Source organism: Ursus maritimus, unplaced genomic scaffold (assembly GCF_017311325.1).
Source record: "Ursus maritimus isolate PB19 unplaced genomic scaffold, ASM1731132v1 scaffold_19, whole genome shotgun sequence".
NCBI lineage: Eukaryota > Metazoa > Chordata > Mammalia > Carnivora > Ursidae > Ursus > Ursus maritimus.
In genome coordinates, this window is record NW_024424341.1 from 4,742,312 (window position 1) to 4,757,603 (window position 15,292).

General features: G+C 43.9%; 1 protein-coding gene and 1 long non-coding RNA gene across 3 annotated transcripts; one reads left to right on the forward strand and one right to left on the reverse strand.

The window, feature by feature from the left end:
* Window positions 1-796: 796 nt before the first annotated feature.
* Window positions 797-9,366, reverse strand: LOC121103408. 2 transcript variants are annotated; one of them, XR_005835574.1, is made up of 3 exons: window positions 9,233-9,366; window positions 8,504-8,561; window positions 797-1,667 (listed from the first exon to the last, which is right to left on the reverse strand). It is a non-coding gene; the product is annotated as an uncharacterized LOC121103408 (long non-coding RNA). The 2 variants fall into 2 exon arrangements; XR_005835575.1 differs by lacking the exon at window positions 8,504-8,561 and having other exon boundaries at window positions 9,233-9,348.
* Window positions 9,367-9,504: 138 nt separating this feature from the next.
* Window positions 9,505-15,023, forward strand: LOC103673823 (cytochrome b-c1 complex subunit Rieske, mitochondrial). The gene is made up of 2 exons (XM_008702676.2): window positions 9,505-9,783; window positions 14,138-15,023. The coding sequence occupies exons 1-2, from the start codon at window positions 9,570-9,572 to the stop codon at window positions 14,746-14,748; spliced, it is 825 nt and encodes a 274-aa protein (XP_008700898.2). The 5' UTR covers window positions 9,505-9,569; the 3' UTR covers window positions 14,749-15,023.
* The last annotated feature ends 269 nt before the right edge of the window (window positions 15,024-15,292 follow it).

Consider the following 15,292-nt stretch of genomic DNA (forward strand, 5'->3'; position numbering starts at 1 on the left):
AGCCATTGTTAGAGGGCTGCTGGGGGTGGGGCGGCCTCGTTACTCTCCTGCATTCCTGGCCTGCAATGTGGGCAAGAGAAAGTTTTCAGGCAGAGAGATTGGGGGGCTGGCACCTGGAGGTCCAGGGAGGGGTACAGGCAGGACCTTGCAGCACCTGCTATAGCTGTTTTTCTACCCGCTTCCTCACCCTGCGTCTTCATGGCTAGGCTCGTGTCCCCCTCCCCAGGGGCAGCATCCCCTGGGTCCTCCTGCTTCATCGGGCTCTGCCGTGGAGCCTTTGCTCTTTTAGCACTTGGCCTTGGTTTGTACATCTGTGGATGTCGTCTCATTGTGTGTCACACACCTGGGCACAGAGCACGACTGCCTCCCTGAAACCATGAGCCTCTCCAGGTTGGCAGCTGAGTCCGGCTCCAGCCAGAGTCTGGTATCTAGTAGCTTCTCGACATTCATTCAGCGCAAGATACGTGAAATCCTATTTTTTCTGAGGTGCATCTTTCCCTCAACATGGTTGAGCTAGGTGATTTCAACCCTCTCCCACCATCTCGGCACTGCCTTCCTCTCGGCCTGCTCTCTCTTCTCCATGGAACACATGGCCGTCTGGTATATATTTGTTTGTTCCCTATCTTCCCCACCCAGAATGTAAGGTCCTGAAGGCCAGACACATTTATTTATTTTGTTCAATGCTGTATTGCGGGCACTGGGCACACAGCATTCTCTGGCATATAGAAGTCACTGGGTAAAATCTTTTAAATGAATGAATGATACCCCAAGAGTCCTTAATTATAATAATATTAACTTACTGAGCAATTTCCAAACTTTATTTCATCGCGGCAACAAACCTCGGAGATAGGTATTCTTATCTCCCTTCTCAGATGAGGAAGTCGGCTCAGAGGGGTTCAGTAACTACCCCAAGTGACTCAGGCAGCAAGTGTCAGCCTCGCTCAGGAGCCTGGGTTCTTAGCAAGTATTCTATATGCACGAGTTTAATTAACTCGATACATTTTTCAGGAGGCACAAAATACAATCCGGGTGTAAAGAGGCGGGGGGGGGGGGTTCGGTGTCACTGCAGTGGTTTGCTTGGCAAAAGATGGATGTGTGGCTGATAGGAAAACTGATATGGGTTTCAACAAAGCCTGCAAATTAATCATACTTAATGAATGTGACTAATGTGTTAAAGGAACGAGCGATTAAAATATTAGCATGTCTGAACTTCTCCTCCCTGGCTAATTTCTTCTCCTCCCTAGGGTTACCATCTTTCAAAGAGGTAGGGACACAGAATTATGGAAACAGATTTTACGGAACAGAAATGCATTTTAAATGGCTAAAATTGGGGACAGTCTGTGCAGTTCTCAAGTGGCTGTCAGTCTTCACATCTCGCTGCTCAAGCGAGGGACGTGGGCTGAGGGGAGACGCTGAAACTGTCACGGCAACTGGAACTGGAAATGGGAAGCCAGGCATCTCCTGGGGTAATGGCGTGGAAACAGGAGGCAGACGTGGGGGCCCTTCAGCAGGAGGCTGATTGCCTTTCCATTTAGGCACAAGGTGAGATGAAAGTGGCTGAGGAGGCGAGTCTCTGGAGGCAAGCCACAGGCGGCTCACTGGCTCCGCACGTTATCCAGGATCATAGGCAGAGCTGCTGTGTTATAAATACGTCCTGAAGACGATCCCTGGGGAATGCAAGCACAGTCTTCTTAGAACACACTCCCCTCCCTGGTGCCACACACACATACCCATTGCCCAGATGGAAATACCAAGACTATAGGGAATAAGAAATATCTCAAAATATAATTCAGACTTGGGACTGGAAGAGCTCCTTGTTGTTTTTTGTTTGTTTGTTCTTTGGGGTTTTTGTGTGTGTGTTTGGTTTTGGGGTTGTTTTTTTTTTGACATCCTACTACTTTTTGCAACAGATCAGGTTTGTTTCTGGAATTGTTTAAACCTGAGGTCCCACACTCAGGGGCCTCAGCGGGTAGGCCGGTAATGTAACTCGGTGAAGTTTAGACAGGATGAGGAAGAATCCAGATCAGCAGGCAAGTGTTTACCTCAGTCTTTAGGATCTAGGACTAACGTGGTTAGATCTTCCAGTTTTTAGAGAAAAGACAAATGTGTGTGTGTGTGTGTGTGTGTGTGAGTGTGTGTTCCTGCTGTAACAAAGCACCACAAATTGAGCGGCTTAAAATAACACAAACTCATTATTTTATAATTCTGGAGGACGGAAGTCTAAAATGGGCCTGCAGGGCTCTGTTACTTCTGGAGGCTCTGGGAGACAATGTTTCCTTGCTTTTCCCAGCTTCCAGAAGCTGCCCCAACTCCATGGCTCCAGGCATCATTCCTCCTTCTTCAAAGTCAATAGCATAACGTCTTCTCCCTCTGATCTCCTGCTGCTCTCTGATAAGGGCCCTGTGATTACAATGGGCCCACCCAGACGATCTCCCCATCTCAAGATCCTTAATCACATCTGTCACGTCCTTTTGCCATGTAAGCTAACATAGTCCCAGGTCCTAGGGGTTTGGATGCACACGTCTTTAGGGACGGCATTATTCTGCCTCCTACAGTGTGTATGTTGGAATACTCAGAATTCGTAAATGCTGTTTTACCTCATTATTTAAGTTATTAAGTATTAAATAAAAATATTAAAATTATAGTTGAGGTTTAAATTACTGAGTGTGCCATACTGTCACCAGCTGGACCAAGCCCTGGCCTATACAGCTCACCTGCTTGTACTCACTAACCTTTGTCTTACGATTTCCCCAAAGCTCTTCTCTCTGGCTTTCCTTGACTCAGGCCAGTGAAACCCCAACCACCCCCAGATGAAGGCCACTGCCCTGACAAGACCTCCCTCAGGCCTAGACCACCCAGACCCTTTGAGCTAAAAGTGCCTGCACAGACGGACCATGGAGAGACCCCTGGCATGACCTATAATTACTTTTACCTCATTATAATACTAAAATTTCTGCCCAAAGAGGAGCCTCAGCCTCATTCACATATCATACCACGTATGTATAGACACGTTTCCTTCAGGCGCATGCGTGGCCTTACGCCCACCTCTACACAGGATAACTAGACTTTCCTATCTAAATATTCATCCTAACTCTAGACGAAAGGAAACCTTCCATCCTCTCTCAGGGAGTCACAGCTTTGGAAGCCATTCCCTATGATCTTCTTATTTGCTGCAAATAAAAGTTTTCTTTGTGGGGCAACTCCACCTGGTTCAGTTTCTGACTCCACAAGGAGGGAACTCACACTGGTTCTGTTACAATATCAAGAGGTCTTGGGGCAGGACTGAGTGGGAGAAGAGTGTAGAGCTCCAGTCTATGACCTCTGACCTCTGATTTGAACAAGCCATTCATTCGTTGAAAGGAAGGCTTTGCTTCATGCGTCCCCCATCCTTGATCTTTCATACATTTCGCTCTTCATAGTTCCTGGGAACTGACAAGCTTACCAAATATTTACATTCCCAGGTCCTTAGCTAACACCCCCCTCCCCCACCCCTTATCCCTCACGCCTGATTGATAAAAATAACATTTATTAGGCTCTTGTTGTGTACCAAAGACTAAGTACTTCATTATTTCTTTTATTCTTATAGCAATTTCATTTTTATCCCCATTTACAGATGAGGAACCTGAGGCTCACCATTGCCTAAAGTCACACAGCTGTAAGGGCCAGAGCGGGCATGCAAACCATGTGGTTTGCCTCTACAGGCCATCAAGATGTAGCATTCAAGGAAAGAGAAGCTGAAGCATGAAAGCTAACAGCCTGTTTCGTTCAAAACAAAACAAAACAAAAAACTAGCAAGTGGAAACCAGAATGATCTACATAGGTCCAACTTCCAAAGTACCTGCCACTCCTGGATTCTGGCCTCCATTTCCCATGAGAGGACAGATATTCAGCCACAGATTACCCTCTTCCCTGCTGCAACTCTGGACTGAAACCCAGAACAAATGGGTTCCTTTACTTATTGATGTCCTGTCTTTGAGGGAGTGATAGCATCAAAATGGCAACACAGAAGACTCCAGCCTCTGTCTCCCCTGTGAGGTCAACAATTAGACAGTGATCTCAAACAAATACAGCTCTGGAAGAGCTCTGGGGTCCACTTAAGAAACTGTAGCAACATAGTGAACAAAAAGGCCAAGAACTGCGCAAGAAGGGAAGAAAGCAAGCTTCATTTTACTTAAGTCAACCCATCCCCCAAGCTGGCATTGGTCAGCGCCAAGAGAAAATGTCCCAGCTAGGAAGAGTGACAGGAAAGGAAGAGCAGGGAAAACCACTGGCTTTCCCAGCCTTTCGGAGGCACTGCACAGAGGTCCTGCTTCAGTTTCACAGCACTCAGAATAGCAAGTGGAGATGTATAGAGACAGTTAGGAACAGGGAAGAAAAATAGGGGCTGCCTGAATCAGCAGACAAACAGCAGATTTCTCCACTGAAAAAAATAAATGGCCAATACAGCTGCTGTGGAATTCCTGCAGATTTCACCAGCCTTTGCCCCACAAGTATCATATTTGATGCTGCCAGGTACCCCCCCACCCCCCTCATCCCCACTGGAGCTTAGGAACTACACTAGGGGCTGCTAGCTTGGGCCTCTGAGGCTGCACAAGGGCAGGATGCCAGCCTAGACCCCTGTGGCTGACCACCTACCACCACATGTGTGCCTGGGGCTATCCCTCCAGCTGTGCATTCATGCAAGTGGCCTGATGCCCATCACCAGCTTCTCTGCAGTGCTCATGCTTGTGGGAGACTGCAGCCACAGAGAGTGTGCCAACAGCCCAGACCCCACAAGCTTCCAGTGAGCCCATAATTGGCCCTGGCCCTTGCTTCCTGTCTTGACTCTCACCACTATATTTGCGTCTGCAACTGGCCCCAGCCACATGCACCTGTGGCTGGCCACCACAGACCAGTGTGTGCACACTACTTACTCTGGCACCACCAGTACCTGCCATGGTGCCTGGCCACTGAACTTGGTGGTACTACAAAGGATCCCAGCAGCCCTTGCAGAAAGATCACAAAGTTGTTGATGCTTTTGGACCCCCTGAGCCGAAGAGACAACATGCAACCCCCCACCCCCCAAACCCGATGCAGCCACATGCCTCCAAACTTGGTGTTCTGCAACACTAGACCCAGGGTCACAACATGTGCCCCCACCCACAGATAAATCTTCCTTTTCTAAGTCAGTCCACAAAGTCTGGAAGAGGTGACTGCTTCTTCAAATGCACAGGCACTGATACAAGGAAACACGGACAACCAAGAATCAGAGAAACACAACTCCACCAAAGCAATACAGTCAACCTTCAGTAACTGGCCCCAAGGACATGGAGATTCAGGAATTGTGCAATAAGTAATTCAAAATAATTATTCCATAGATGCCCAGAGAGCTACATGAGAACACAGATAAACAAGTTAATGATACAAGAAAACAATGCAAGAACAAAACAAGAAGAATAAAGAAACAGAAAACATGAAAAGAACCAAACAGAAATTTTGGACCTGAAGAACAAAATGACGAACTGAAGAATGTAACAGAAAGCTTCAACAGCAGACTTGACCAAGCAGAAGAAGGAATCAATGAGCTAGAAGACAGATCAACTGAGATTCTCCAATCAGAGGGCAAAAATTTAAAAGAATAAAGGAAATAAAAAAGCCATAGGACTATGGGGCACCATTAAGAAAAATGATGTATGCATCATTGCATATGGAACATTCTCCAGCTTAGATCATATGAAAAGTCATAAAACAAGTCTTAGCAAATTTAAGAAGAGAGCCCAGAAATAAACCCTCACATATATGGTAAACTAATATTTGGCAAGGGAGTCAAAAATACTGAAAGGAGGAAAGGGTAGTGTCTTCAATATGTGGTGTTGGGAAAACAGGATGGCCACATGGAGAACAAAACTGGACCCTATTTTACACCACTCACAAAAATGAACTCAAAATGCGTGAAAGGCTTAAATATAGGAACAGAAACTGTAAAACTCCTTGAAGAAAACATAGGGGAAAAGCTCCCTGATGTTGGTCTTGGCAATAATTTTTTGGATATGACACCAAAAGCCCAAGCAACAAAAGCAAAATTATTGAGAGTATGTCAAACCAAAAATCTTCTGCACAGCAAAGGAAACCATTAACAAAATGAAAGGCAACCATTAGAATGGGAGAAGATACTTGCAAATCACATATCTGATAAGATATTCATAGTCAAAATACATAAAAAGCTCATACAACTCAATAGCAACAAAATAAACAATATGATTGAAAAACAATATGGGGGCGCCTGGGTGGCTCGGTCCTTAAGCATCTACCTTCGCCTCAGGGCGTGATCCCGGCATTCTGGGATCGAGCCCCACATCAGGCTCCTCTGCTGGGAGCCTGCTTCTTCCTCTCCCACTCCCCCTGCTTGTGTTCCCTCTCTCGCTGGCTGTCTCTCTCTCTGTCAAATAAATAAATAAAATCTTTTAAAAAAACAAAAAACAATAGGATTAAAAAATCTGAATAGACATTTTCCCAAAGAAGACACACAAACGGCAACAGGCATATGAAAATGTGCTCAACATCATTAATAATCAGGAAAACGCAAATCAAAACCACAATGAGATATCATCTCACACCTGTTAGAACAGTTATTATCAAAAAGATAATGTGTAACAAACGCTGGTGAGGATTGGAGAAAAGGGAACCCTTATGCACTGTTGGTGGGAATGTAACTCGGTATAGCCACTGTGGAAAATAGCATGGAAGTTCCTCAATAAATTAAAAAAAAAACTACCACTGTCTGATCCAGCAATCCTAGTTCTGGCTATATATCAAAAGGAAATGAAAACAGGATCTCAAAGAGATATGGGCACTCCCATGTTCGTTGCAGCATTATTCACAATAGCCAAGATATGGAAACAACTTAAATGTCTGTCAATGGATGAATGGATAAGAAAGATATGGTACATACATCCAATGGAATATTGTTCAGCCATGAGAAAGAGGAAATCTTGCTATTTAGGACAACATGGACGAACCCTGAAGGCATTATGATCAGTGAAATAATTCAGAGAAAGACAAATACTGTATGATCTCACTTATATGTTGAATCTAAAGAAGTGGAACTCAGAAACAGAGAGTAGAGTGGTGGTTACTAGGGGCCGGGGCTTGCGCGGGATGGGAGATGTCAGTCAAGGGGTACAAACTTTCAGTTAGAAGATGAATAAATTCTGGGGATCTAATGTACGGCGTGCTGATTATAGTTATTATAGTATATTATATATCTGAAAATTGCCAAGAAACTAGATCATGAGCGTTCTCAGCACCAAAAAGGAACGATAATTCTGTGGTGTGATTTAGGTGTTAGCTAATACTGGGATGGTAATCCAGTTGTAGTATAAGTGTATCAAGTCAACCTACTGTACACCGTAAACTTAACATGTTGCATGTCAACTGTATCTCAATAAGGCTGAAGACAATCATGTGTCTTTGGGTCATTTGTTACCTTTGCATCTGTTTCTTCGTCTATAAAATGGCAAGAGTTATTTTTATTGTTATGATGGACATTTATATAGCACTCACTGTGTGCCAGGCACGATTCTTTGCATTTTAATATATTAGTCCAATCGATCCTTAAAATAACCTTTTGGTGATATATATTGTTATTATCTTCATTTTACGGAAGAAACACTGAGGCATATGCAGAGGTTATATATAACTCATTTTAGGATGATAGCTTGTGAGTGGCAGAACTGGGATTAAACACAGAGTCTGGACACTCTGGGCAAGCCAGTTCTACTCTGCTTACCCCACGGGGAGCTTTGAGGGCCTTGTGAAGGCTCCTTCCCTCCTTCTTTCCATTCTCACCTACTCTTACCCACCTCAAAGGGCAGTTGTGATATTATGTCATACTAAGGAAAACACTCAAGTGTGCACGGTGTGTACTAGCTACTCTGGAAATGTCCACTCTTACCATTAGGGTTGTTGCTGGGCTGAGCCCAGGCCCAGACCTGTGGGTAGCAACGTGGGGGCACCCCTGAGGAGGACAGTTCCAGTATTGAGAGTACAACAGAGTCCCTGGGGCAATAAGGATGGCCAAGACTTAGACCCTGAGAAGGGTCCAGGAGGAAGTGGTCAGTGAGCTGTGGACCTAGAGAGAGGTACATAAATATGGCAGCAGGAATTAAAGGAAGGCTTCTCAGAGGAAGTTGGCAATATGTCAGATAAAAACAACACCAACAAACCTGGTACTTAGCCTGTGGTGCCCCTTGTAGGTACGTTACACGTATCCTTCCAGGTGGCATCATTAGCAACCCCATTTTACAGGTGAGGAAACTAAAGCATAGAGGGTTCAGGAAACTTGCCAAGGTCCCAGAGCCCAGGCACACACAGCACAGAGAAACTTCATATACTTAGTGTCCAAATTAACTCACTTAGACCTCTATAAATGTAAAACAAACTTTACTTCACTTTGGCCATTGGAAAATCAGTATCAAGACAAAATAAATACCATGGAAAGAAACAATATTATTAAATCCTCTACCTGCTGATTCGACTGCCGAAGGACTTTGAAGTCAAGACCCATTTTCTTAAAGGGGAGGCTGGAAAATGTTAGAGAGGAATTAACAATATATTAGCACCAAACTGGGACTTTCTCATTGGTGTAAAATCAGAAGGACTGAAAGAGAAGTAAGAAGGAAATAACTTTCTCACCATGTGACAGAAAGTGATTTAGGGACCCATCCCTGCATCCCCTAAAATCTCACTTAGGGAAGCTGGTGGTGGTTAAGAGCACACTCAAAGACAGACTATCCCCTTCCACCCCTTGGTGGCTATCTTGTACTGGACACACAATCCCTCTAAAACTTCGGTTTCCTCATCAGTAAAATAGCTGTTACTTCATAGGGACCTTGACTATAAATGAAAGAAGATGATGCACAAAATCTAATACATAGTATATGCTTAATACACATAAGCCATTATCATTATTATTAAGCTTTGCCCCTAAGTCCCTGGCTTTTTTTAAAATTTATTTTTTAGTTCGTTAGTGCTAATAATAAACATAGTACACACATAATGGTCATTATATGCTCGGCTCTGTTCTAGGTTTCACAAGTATATATAACCTAATATATACGTATATGCCCTAACATATATCTTTATAAATGTGTGTGTGTATAATATATATGAAGATATGTTAAGAATTATTATGACCCCTATTGAAACTACTATAACTTATTCTTATCCCTAGATTCCTACAGATAGTTTTTACCCTGAAGGACGCAAAGTAGATTCACGGGACACTCCCGGGAGACTCCTTTGCCCACTTTCTTTAAGGTAGACAGCGGCACACAGACCAAAAGGCCCGCGGGGCGGACGGATAGTGCCGCACACCCTCCTCCCCGCCTGGCTCCGCCCCGCCCTGCGCCGCCCCGCCCTCAGCGTGTGCTCGTAGCTCTGCGACTGACGCAGCGCTTCTCTAAGCCTCGGGCACCACTTGGGCCGGCGCGCCGACGTCACGGATCGCGCGCCACCTGCGCCTCCTGCGCCTGCGCCGCGGCCGGAAGGTCGTCCCTGTGACCGGCTCGGCGTTCGGAGAAGCTGTCGCCATGTTGTCGGTGGCCGCCCGTTCGGGCCCGTTCGCACCCGTCCTATCGGCCACGTCCCGCGGGGTGGCGGGCGCGCTGCGGCCCCTGGTGCAGGCCTCGGTGCCCGCCACCCCGGAGCCTCCAGTGCTGGACGTGAAGCGGCCCTTCTTGTGCCGGGAGTCGCTGAGTGGCCAGGCCGCGAGCCGGCCTTTGGCCGCCTCCGTGGGCCTCAATGGTGAGCCGGGCTGAGGGGAGCGACCGGGGGCTGAGGGGACCCCGTTTTCTCGCTCCCTCTGGCCCTGGACCCAGGGCACAGCCGAGGAGGGCGGGGAAGTGGAGCGGAGCCCTGCTCGGGGGATTGGAGTTGCCGGGCCGGGTCGACCTTGGGCAAACATCTGCACCTCCCGGGCCTCTGCCCTCACCTGTGCGCGGACGCAGCTGGGTCGAGCGATCGCAGGTGACCTACGGCCCTGGCATTCCGTGCCTCTGCGGGGTTGTTTCCGTTGGCGGCCAGTCTGGGTAAACCACAGGCCAAATTTTGTACTTCATAGGATAAATTCAGGAACTCTGAAGGCCGACTGTTTCAGCAAGGTCTGACAGATTTTGTTGCTTACAGGTCGCTTGACTTTGGGCAAATTCCTAAACGTATGGCCTTATCAGTGAAATGGGTGAATGATTAGACCAGTTTCGTAGGTAATGTCGTGAGCTTCAGATGGAAAAATTCTACATAAAGCCATTATTACATTTTGGGGCGCTGTATACGTGCACAAAAAATAGGAACTGCCGTTAATATTTGGGACGTTGTCCTGCTCATCACCACCTGATCCCTTTAGTACCTTTTTTTTCACACCCCGCTCCCAACAACAACAACAACAACAACACAATAACACAAACCCCAAGGTCATTAATGGTGTAGAGTAGTAGCAGTGTTTCCACACTGTAATCAGTTTATTCCTCCAGAAGAGCAACAGGCAGAGGTTGATGATACTTCATTTTACAGATGAGAAAACAGACTTGAGAAGGTGAAGTGGCTTGCATAAGGATACACATTGTGTATGTGATAGTACAGTCATTTGAAAGACTGAGTTAGCCATCAACTCTCACCAAATCTTACTTTATCTTTTGTGCCTTGTCTTGCATTTCTTTTTTCACGCTCTGGATTGGGAATCCTGAAATGGCAACCTGTAGTCCAGTGTGCCAGTAGTCTGCCCAACCTGTGTACTTTTAAAAGGAAGATCTCTTGGGTGTCTTAAAATGTTGGAATCTGGCAGCACTGAACTCTAGTTTCTACATGGGAAAAGTCTGGTGTGCTGCGCGCCGGCTGCCCTCTGGAGCAAGCACTCTCCAGTTCATCACAGTCCTCACCAGACCTACTTCATTGCGTTGCCTTCTTGACCCCACTGACAGTTGATTTGGCAAGTAGGGCAAGTAATGCTTGCCTTACAAATGAAGTTGCCGCCACTATTTTTCCCCCATTCACCTTGTTCTCTTTACTGGAAAATAATCCACTCAGTTTTCCACATTTCCAAGTCTTACCAGGTCAATCTCTGTTCAAGGTCAGGTCAGCAACATCTTCTATTTGCTGATCCTTCATGCTTTATAGTAGGTAACACTTTTCCACTATTGTGTTTCCTGGTGACTCTTCTGACCTTGTGCTTGAGGGCATAGAGAAAAATCTCCTTTATTTTTCTATTTCCTACAACCTCAGATTTTGCATACAGTTAGTGCAGAATATTTGTGGATGAATAAAATGATTTTTTTGTTAGGGGGCACCAGTGGGTTTTGGAGACATTGTTCAGGGCATGAGTAGAGTATACCAGGCCGTCCGAAGCCTGTTTTTTGGACCTCGAGGTGAGAAACAATAAGGAGAAAATTTCAATAGCAAAGGCAAAAAGCATTTTTGGAATTTGTCTAACGGCTACAGGGTTTCTTCTAAAAATTAGAGGCTTACCTGACTTTTCCAAGAACTGGTAAACAATATAAAACCATAAGGCAAACTTTTTCTGTGATCATGTCTTCAGCTTGTAGTTTCAGTTCACATTAATATCTCCTGTCTAGATGGTTTGTGGAAATATAGTACTGAGGGTGTGAGATGGGGGGTTGGATCGGGAGAAGATCCTTGAGGTGAGGAAGATTTCCAGGGCACATCAGAGTTCACCTTAAAACAAAAGACAAAAACCTGTTATGTTATAGTCCCTTAAATTTTCTGTTTCTAGAAGTATCTGATTTTGCTCAAGTTGAGAACTAAACCTAGCACTTTTGCTGCTAAAGTCACACCTAATACAGTTAATGTGAATTATACTTAGAGAATGACTTTTGCAATATGGCAGTTTAATTTCCCGGAGTGTTCATGGTGGTGTAGTACAACGTGAAGTGTAACCTGCTAGATAAAATGGGAGCGAACAACTGACTTTCTTGTACTGCCAGATCTCCAGAAGAGAATGTCAAAACCATTCCGTTTACTGTTCCTGTACATTTCCTTGTATGCTGTTACATGGTCAAGGGTTGTAGATACTGTTTTTAATGTAGAAGTACGAACTTTGGTTCCTTCATCTTTTAAGTATGATATACGCCTTTGCTTTGTAATCCCAGACAATACTAAAGGAAAGTACTTGATCCCAAACCCCAGTCTACACTGACAGGTTAGCATTAGCTAGAGGTAGAGTAGTGTATAGTGTAATGTCCCTCTGCCGTAGTTGTGAATCTCAGGTACTCACTGCCCGTGTCCTGGTCCCCTCCAAAAAATGTTGGGTTAGTCAGAAAAGTACATAGAGTGATGTTGATAGGTTTCACCGTTGGTATGAATATAGTTGGCCCTTGAACAACATGGGTTTGAACTGTGCAGGTCCACTTCTGTGTGGATTTTTAGTATAAATATGGTACAGTACTGCAAATGTACTTTATGATTTTCTTAATAACGTTTTCTTCTCTCTAGCTTGCTTTATTATAAGAATGCAGTATATGATATATATGTAACATACAGAATATGTATTGATTGACTGGTAAGGCTTCCAGGCAACAGTACGCTGTCAGTACTTAAGTTTTGAGGGAGTCAGAAGATAACAGATTTTTGATTGCATGTGGGGTCAGTGCCCCAAACCCCCATGTCGTTCAGGGGTGAATAGTACGTAGGGCTTCCATTATTACTCACCTTGAGAACCACATGAAAGTAGTTGATATATCCTTTATTGTACTGTTTAACTGTTCCAAGGAAGTATATTAGGATGAGACAGCCTAGTAAGCCAAGTAGAATTGCAGCTTATTTGAAAATGCATTTTTAAGTGCATGGTTTTTTTTAGAAACAACACATTTTCTAAGTGAGGAATTTTTAGTGTCCCTTTTCTAAAAAGGAAACTTGTGGCAAATTTCCTAAAATGCATATACAATTTGCAGAGATTTGCTTCCTGAAACACACTGAAAAGTGATGCCAGTAAGTTCATTTTTTTGTCAGATACTTAAAAATGGTATGGGACAAAAGGACATAATCTGTTTTTTTTGTTTTGTTTTTTTTTTTGTTTTTTAACAAAACTGGGGTGCCTGGGTTGGACCCTGGTATGGAACCGCCCCTCCCATGCTTTCTCTCTCATTCTCTCTTGCTCTCATTCTCGCTCACTCTCTCAAAGAAAATCTTAAAACAAAACTACTTATACCCAGGGTACTGCATAAATAGTAATTATTTATTTTTTTAACATTCATTTGATGCAAAGATCTGGCCTATTTAATTGGCCTGCGGTGGTAGTGTTTTAGTTGAGAGACCCACAGCAGTGAAAAAGAAAAATAATGCCTTTACTCTTATAGAATTTATTGCTCATGAGTGAATAGTGGAATATATGAAAATTTTGCTCTTTTATCCTGTACTAAATTGAAATAATTGGTTCTTTTGGAGATTTCATTTGATGGTTGCATATATTTTGATAAGGATGTTCTTTTCTGTCCATTATTGGCTTTACTTGAAGTAAAGTAATACTAATTTATACTCCAGAGTATAAAATAGAAATCTCTAAATTTTCTGCAACTAAAGTTGTGCTGACAGTTCACAGAATGTTTATTATCTTCGTAATAAGTATTTTATGAATTTTTAGCAGTTCTTTCAGAGAGTCGATAGACAGGAATGTAAAGTTAGACATTTGGTTTAATAAGATGATCACAAATCAACTTACTGGGTAGACTTGAGGAGTTTTAGGGTCCCTTGTAATCCAGAGGTAGTTACCGTAATTGTATGTCTTGGCAGGTTGAATTTTCAGGGATTTTAAAATACTGCTGTTTATAGTACTGCTTAACTTTTTAGATTTGATGCACTAAATTGTTAAGAATTCTGAATCAACAGTGTTAGTCAGGAGAAACTGAGTTTACACATACAATCTTGTGATTTCTTACCAGTATGATAGGTAGTGATTGACTTCATTTCATTTCAGTATTTTATATGCTGACACTGCCAACTTAACAATATCTGAGATCAGTGAGTGCCACATTTTCACATTTTTATAAGTTGATTTTTGCTTATGAATTCACAAAGGTTATTTCCTGGTGTATATCCCTTTCACGGTACTCATCTAATTGTGTTTTTTACCTTTCTGTTTATTTTGCAGTCCCTGCTTCCGTTCGTTATTCCCACACAGACATCAGAGTGCCTGACTTCTCTGACTATCGACGCATTGAAGTGTTAGATGGCACAAAGTCTTCAAAAGAGAGCAGTGAGGCTAGGAAAGGTTTCTCCTATTTGATAACTGCAACAACTAGTATAGGTGTCGCATATGCTGCCAAGAACGTCGTCTCCCAGTTTGTTTCCAGCATGAGTGCTTCTGCTGATGTGTTGGCCATGTCGAAAATCGAAATCAAGCTCTCCGATATTCCAGAAGGCAAGAACATGGCTTTCAAGTGGAGAGGAAAACCGCTGTTTGTGCGCCATAGAACCAAGAAGGAAATTGAGCAGGAGGCTGCAGTTGAAGTGTCCCAGTTGAGGGACCCACAGCATGATTTAGATCGAGTAAAGAAACCCGAGTGGGTTATCCTGATAGGTGTTTGCACCCATCTTGGTTGTGTACCCATTGCAAATGCAGGAGATTTTGGTGGTTATTACTGCCCTTGCCATGGGTCACACTATGATGCTTCCGGCAGGATCAGGAAGGGGCCTGCACCTCTCAACCTTGAAGTTCCCTCATACGAGTTCACCGGTGATGACATGGTGATTGTTGGTTAGAGACCTGGACTCTAGTTCTAGGCTCCTTTTGGTCTTCTTGTCACCTCAGAAGACTTACAAGCAAGCCTTCTATACTTAAGTTGATTTGGAATATTTAAGGATTGCTAATAATGTATTTGCAAACATTAATGTGAAGTAAATTGAATTTAATATTGAATGCTTTCAAGCATTCACCTAATAAAGCCACTGTTAAACATTGTTAAGCTCAAAGACTTAAAAAGTGCAGTTTCTTTGATAATTAATTCTAATTAAAAGTTACAGGCTGCTGTACAAGATATTTGTGAAATCTGTAATTGGCTTTCTCCGTCATCTTCCTTCTTTGTGTCAGGGACACAGATTCTACGGAGCTAATGGTTAGACTGAGGTACAACTAGCTGGTCATTTCCAAGTCCTGGAAGATATTTATGGCATTGGCAGAAATAGTACCCAGGTTTCCCTTCTTTTCTTTTGCGCATGAGTCCTGGCTATGTGTGTCCTGCCTCATCTCCACCCCTCCACAGCCCCCAACCCCGCCACCCCGAGTCTGGGTGATGATGTTGACTAT

Bases quoted from the DNA above. Each gene is read 5' to 3' on its own strand.
- LOC103673823 (XM_008702676.2), top strand. From the start codon at position 9,570: ATGTTGTCGGTGGCCGCCCGTTCGGGCCCGTTCGCACCCGTCCTATCG. The intron at 9,784-14,137 runs GTGAGCCGGGCT...TTTATTTTGCAG, and splicing joins CGCCTCCGTGGGCCTCAATG to TCCCTGCTTCCGTTCGTTAT.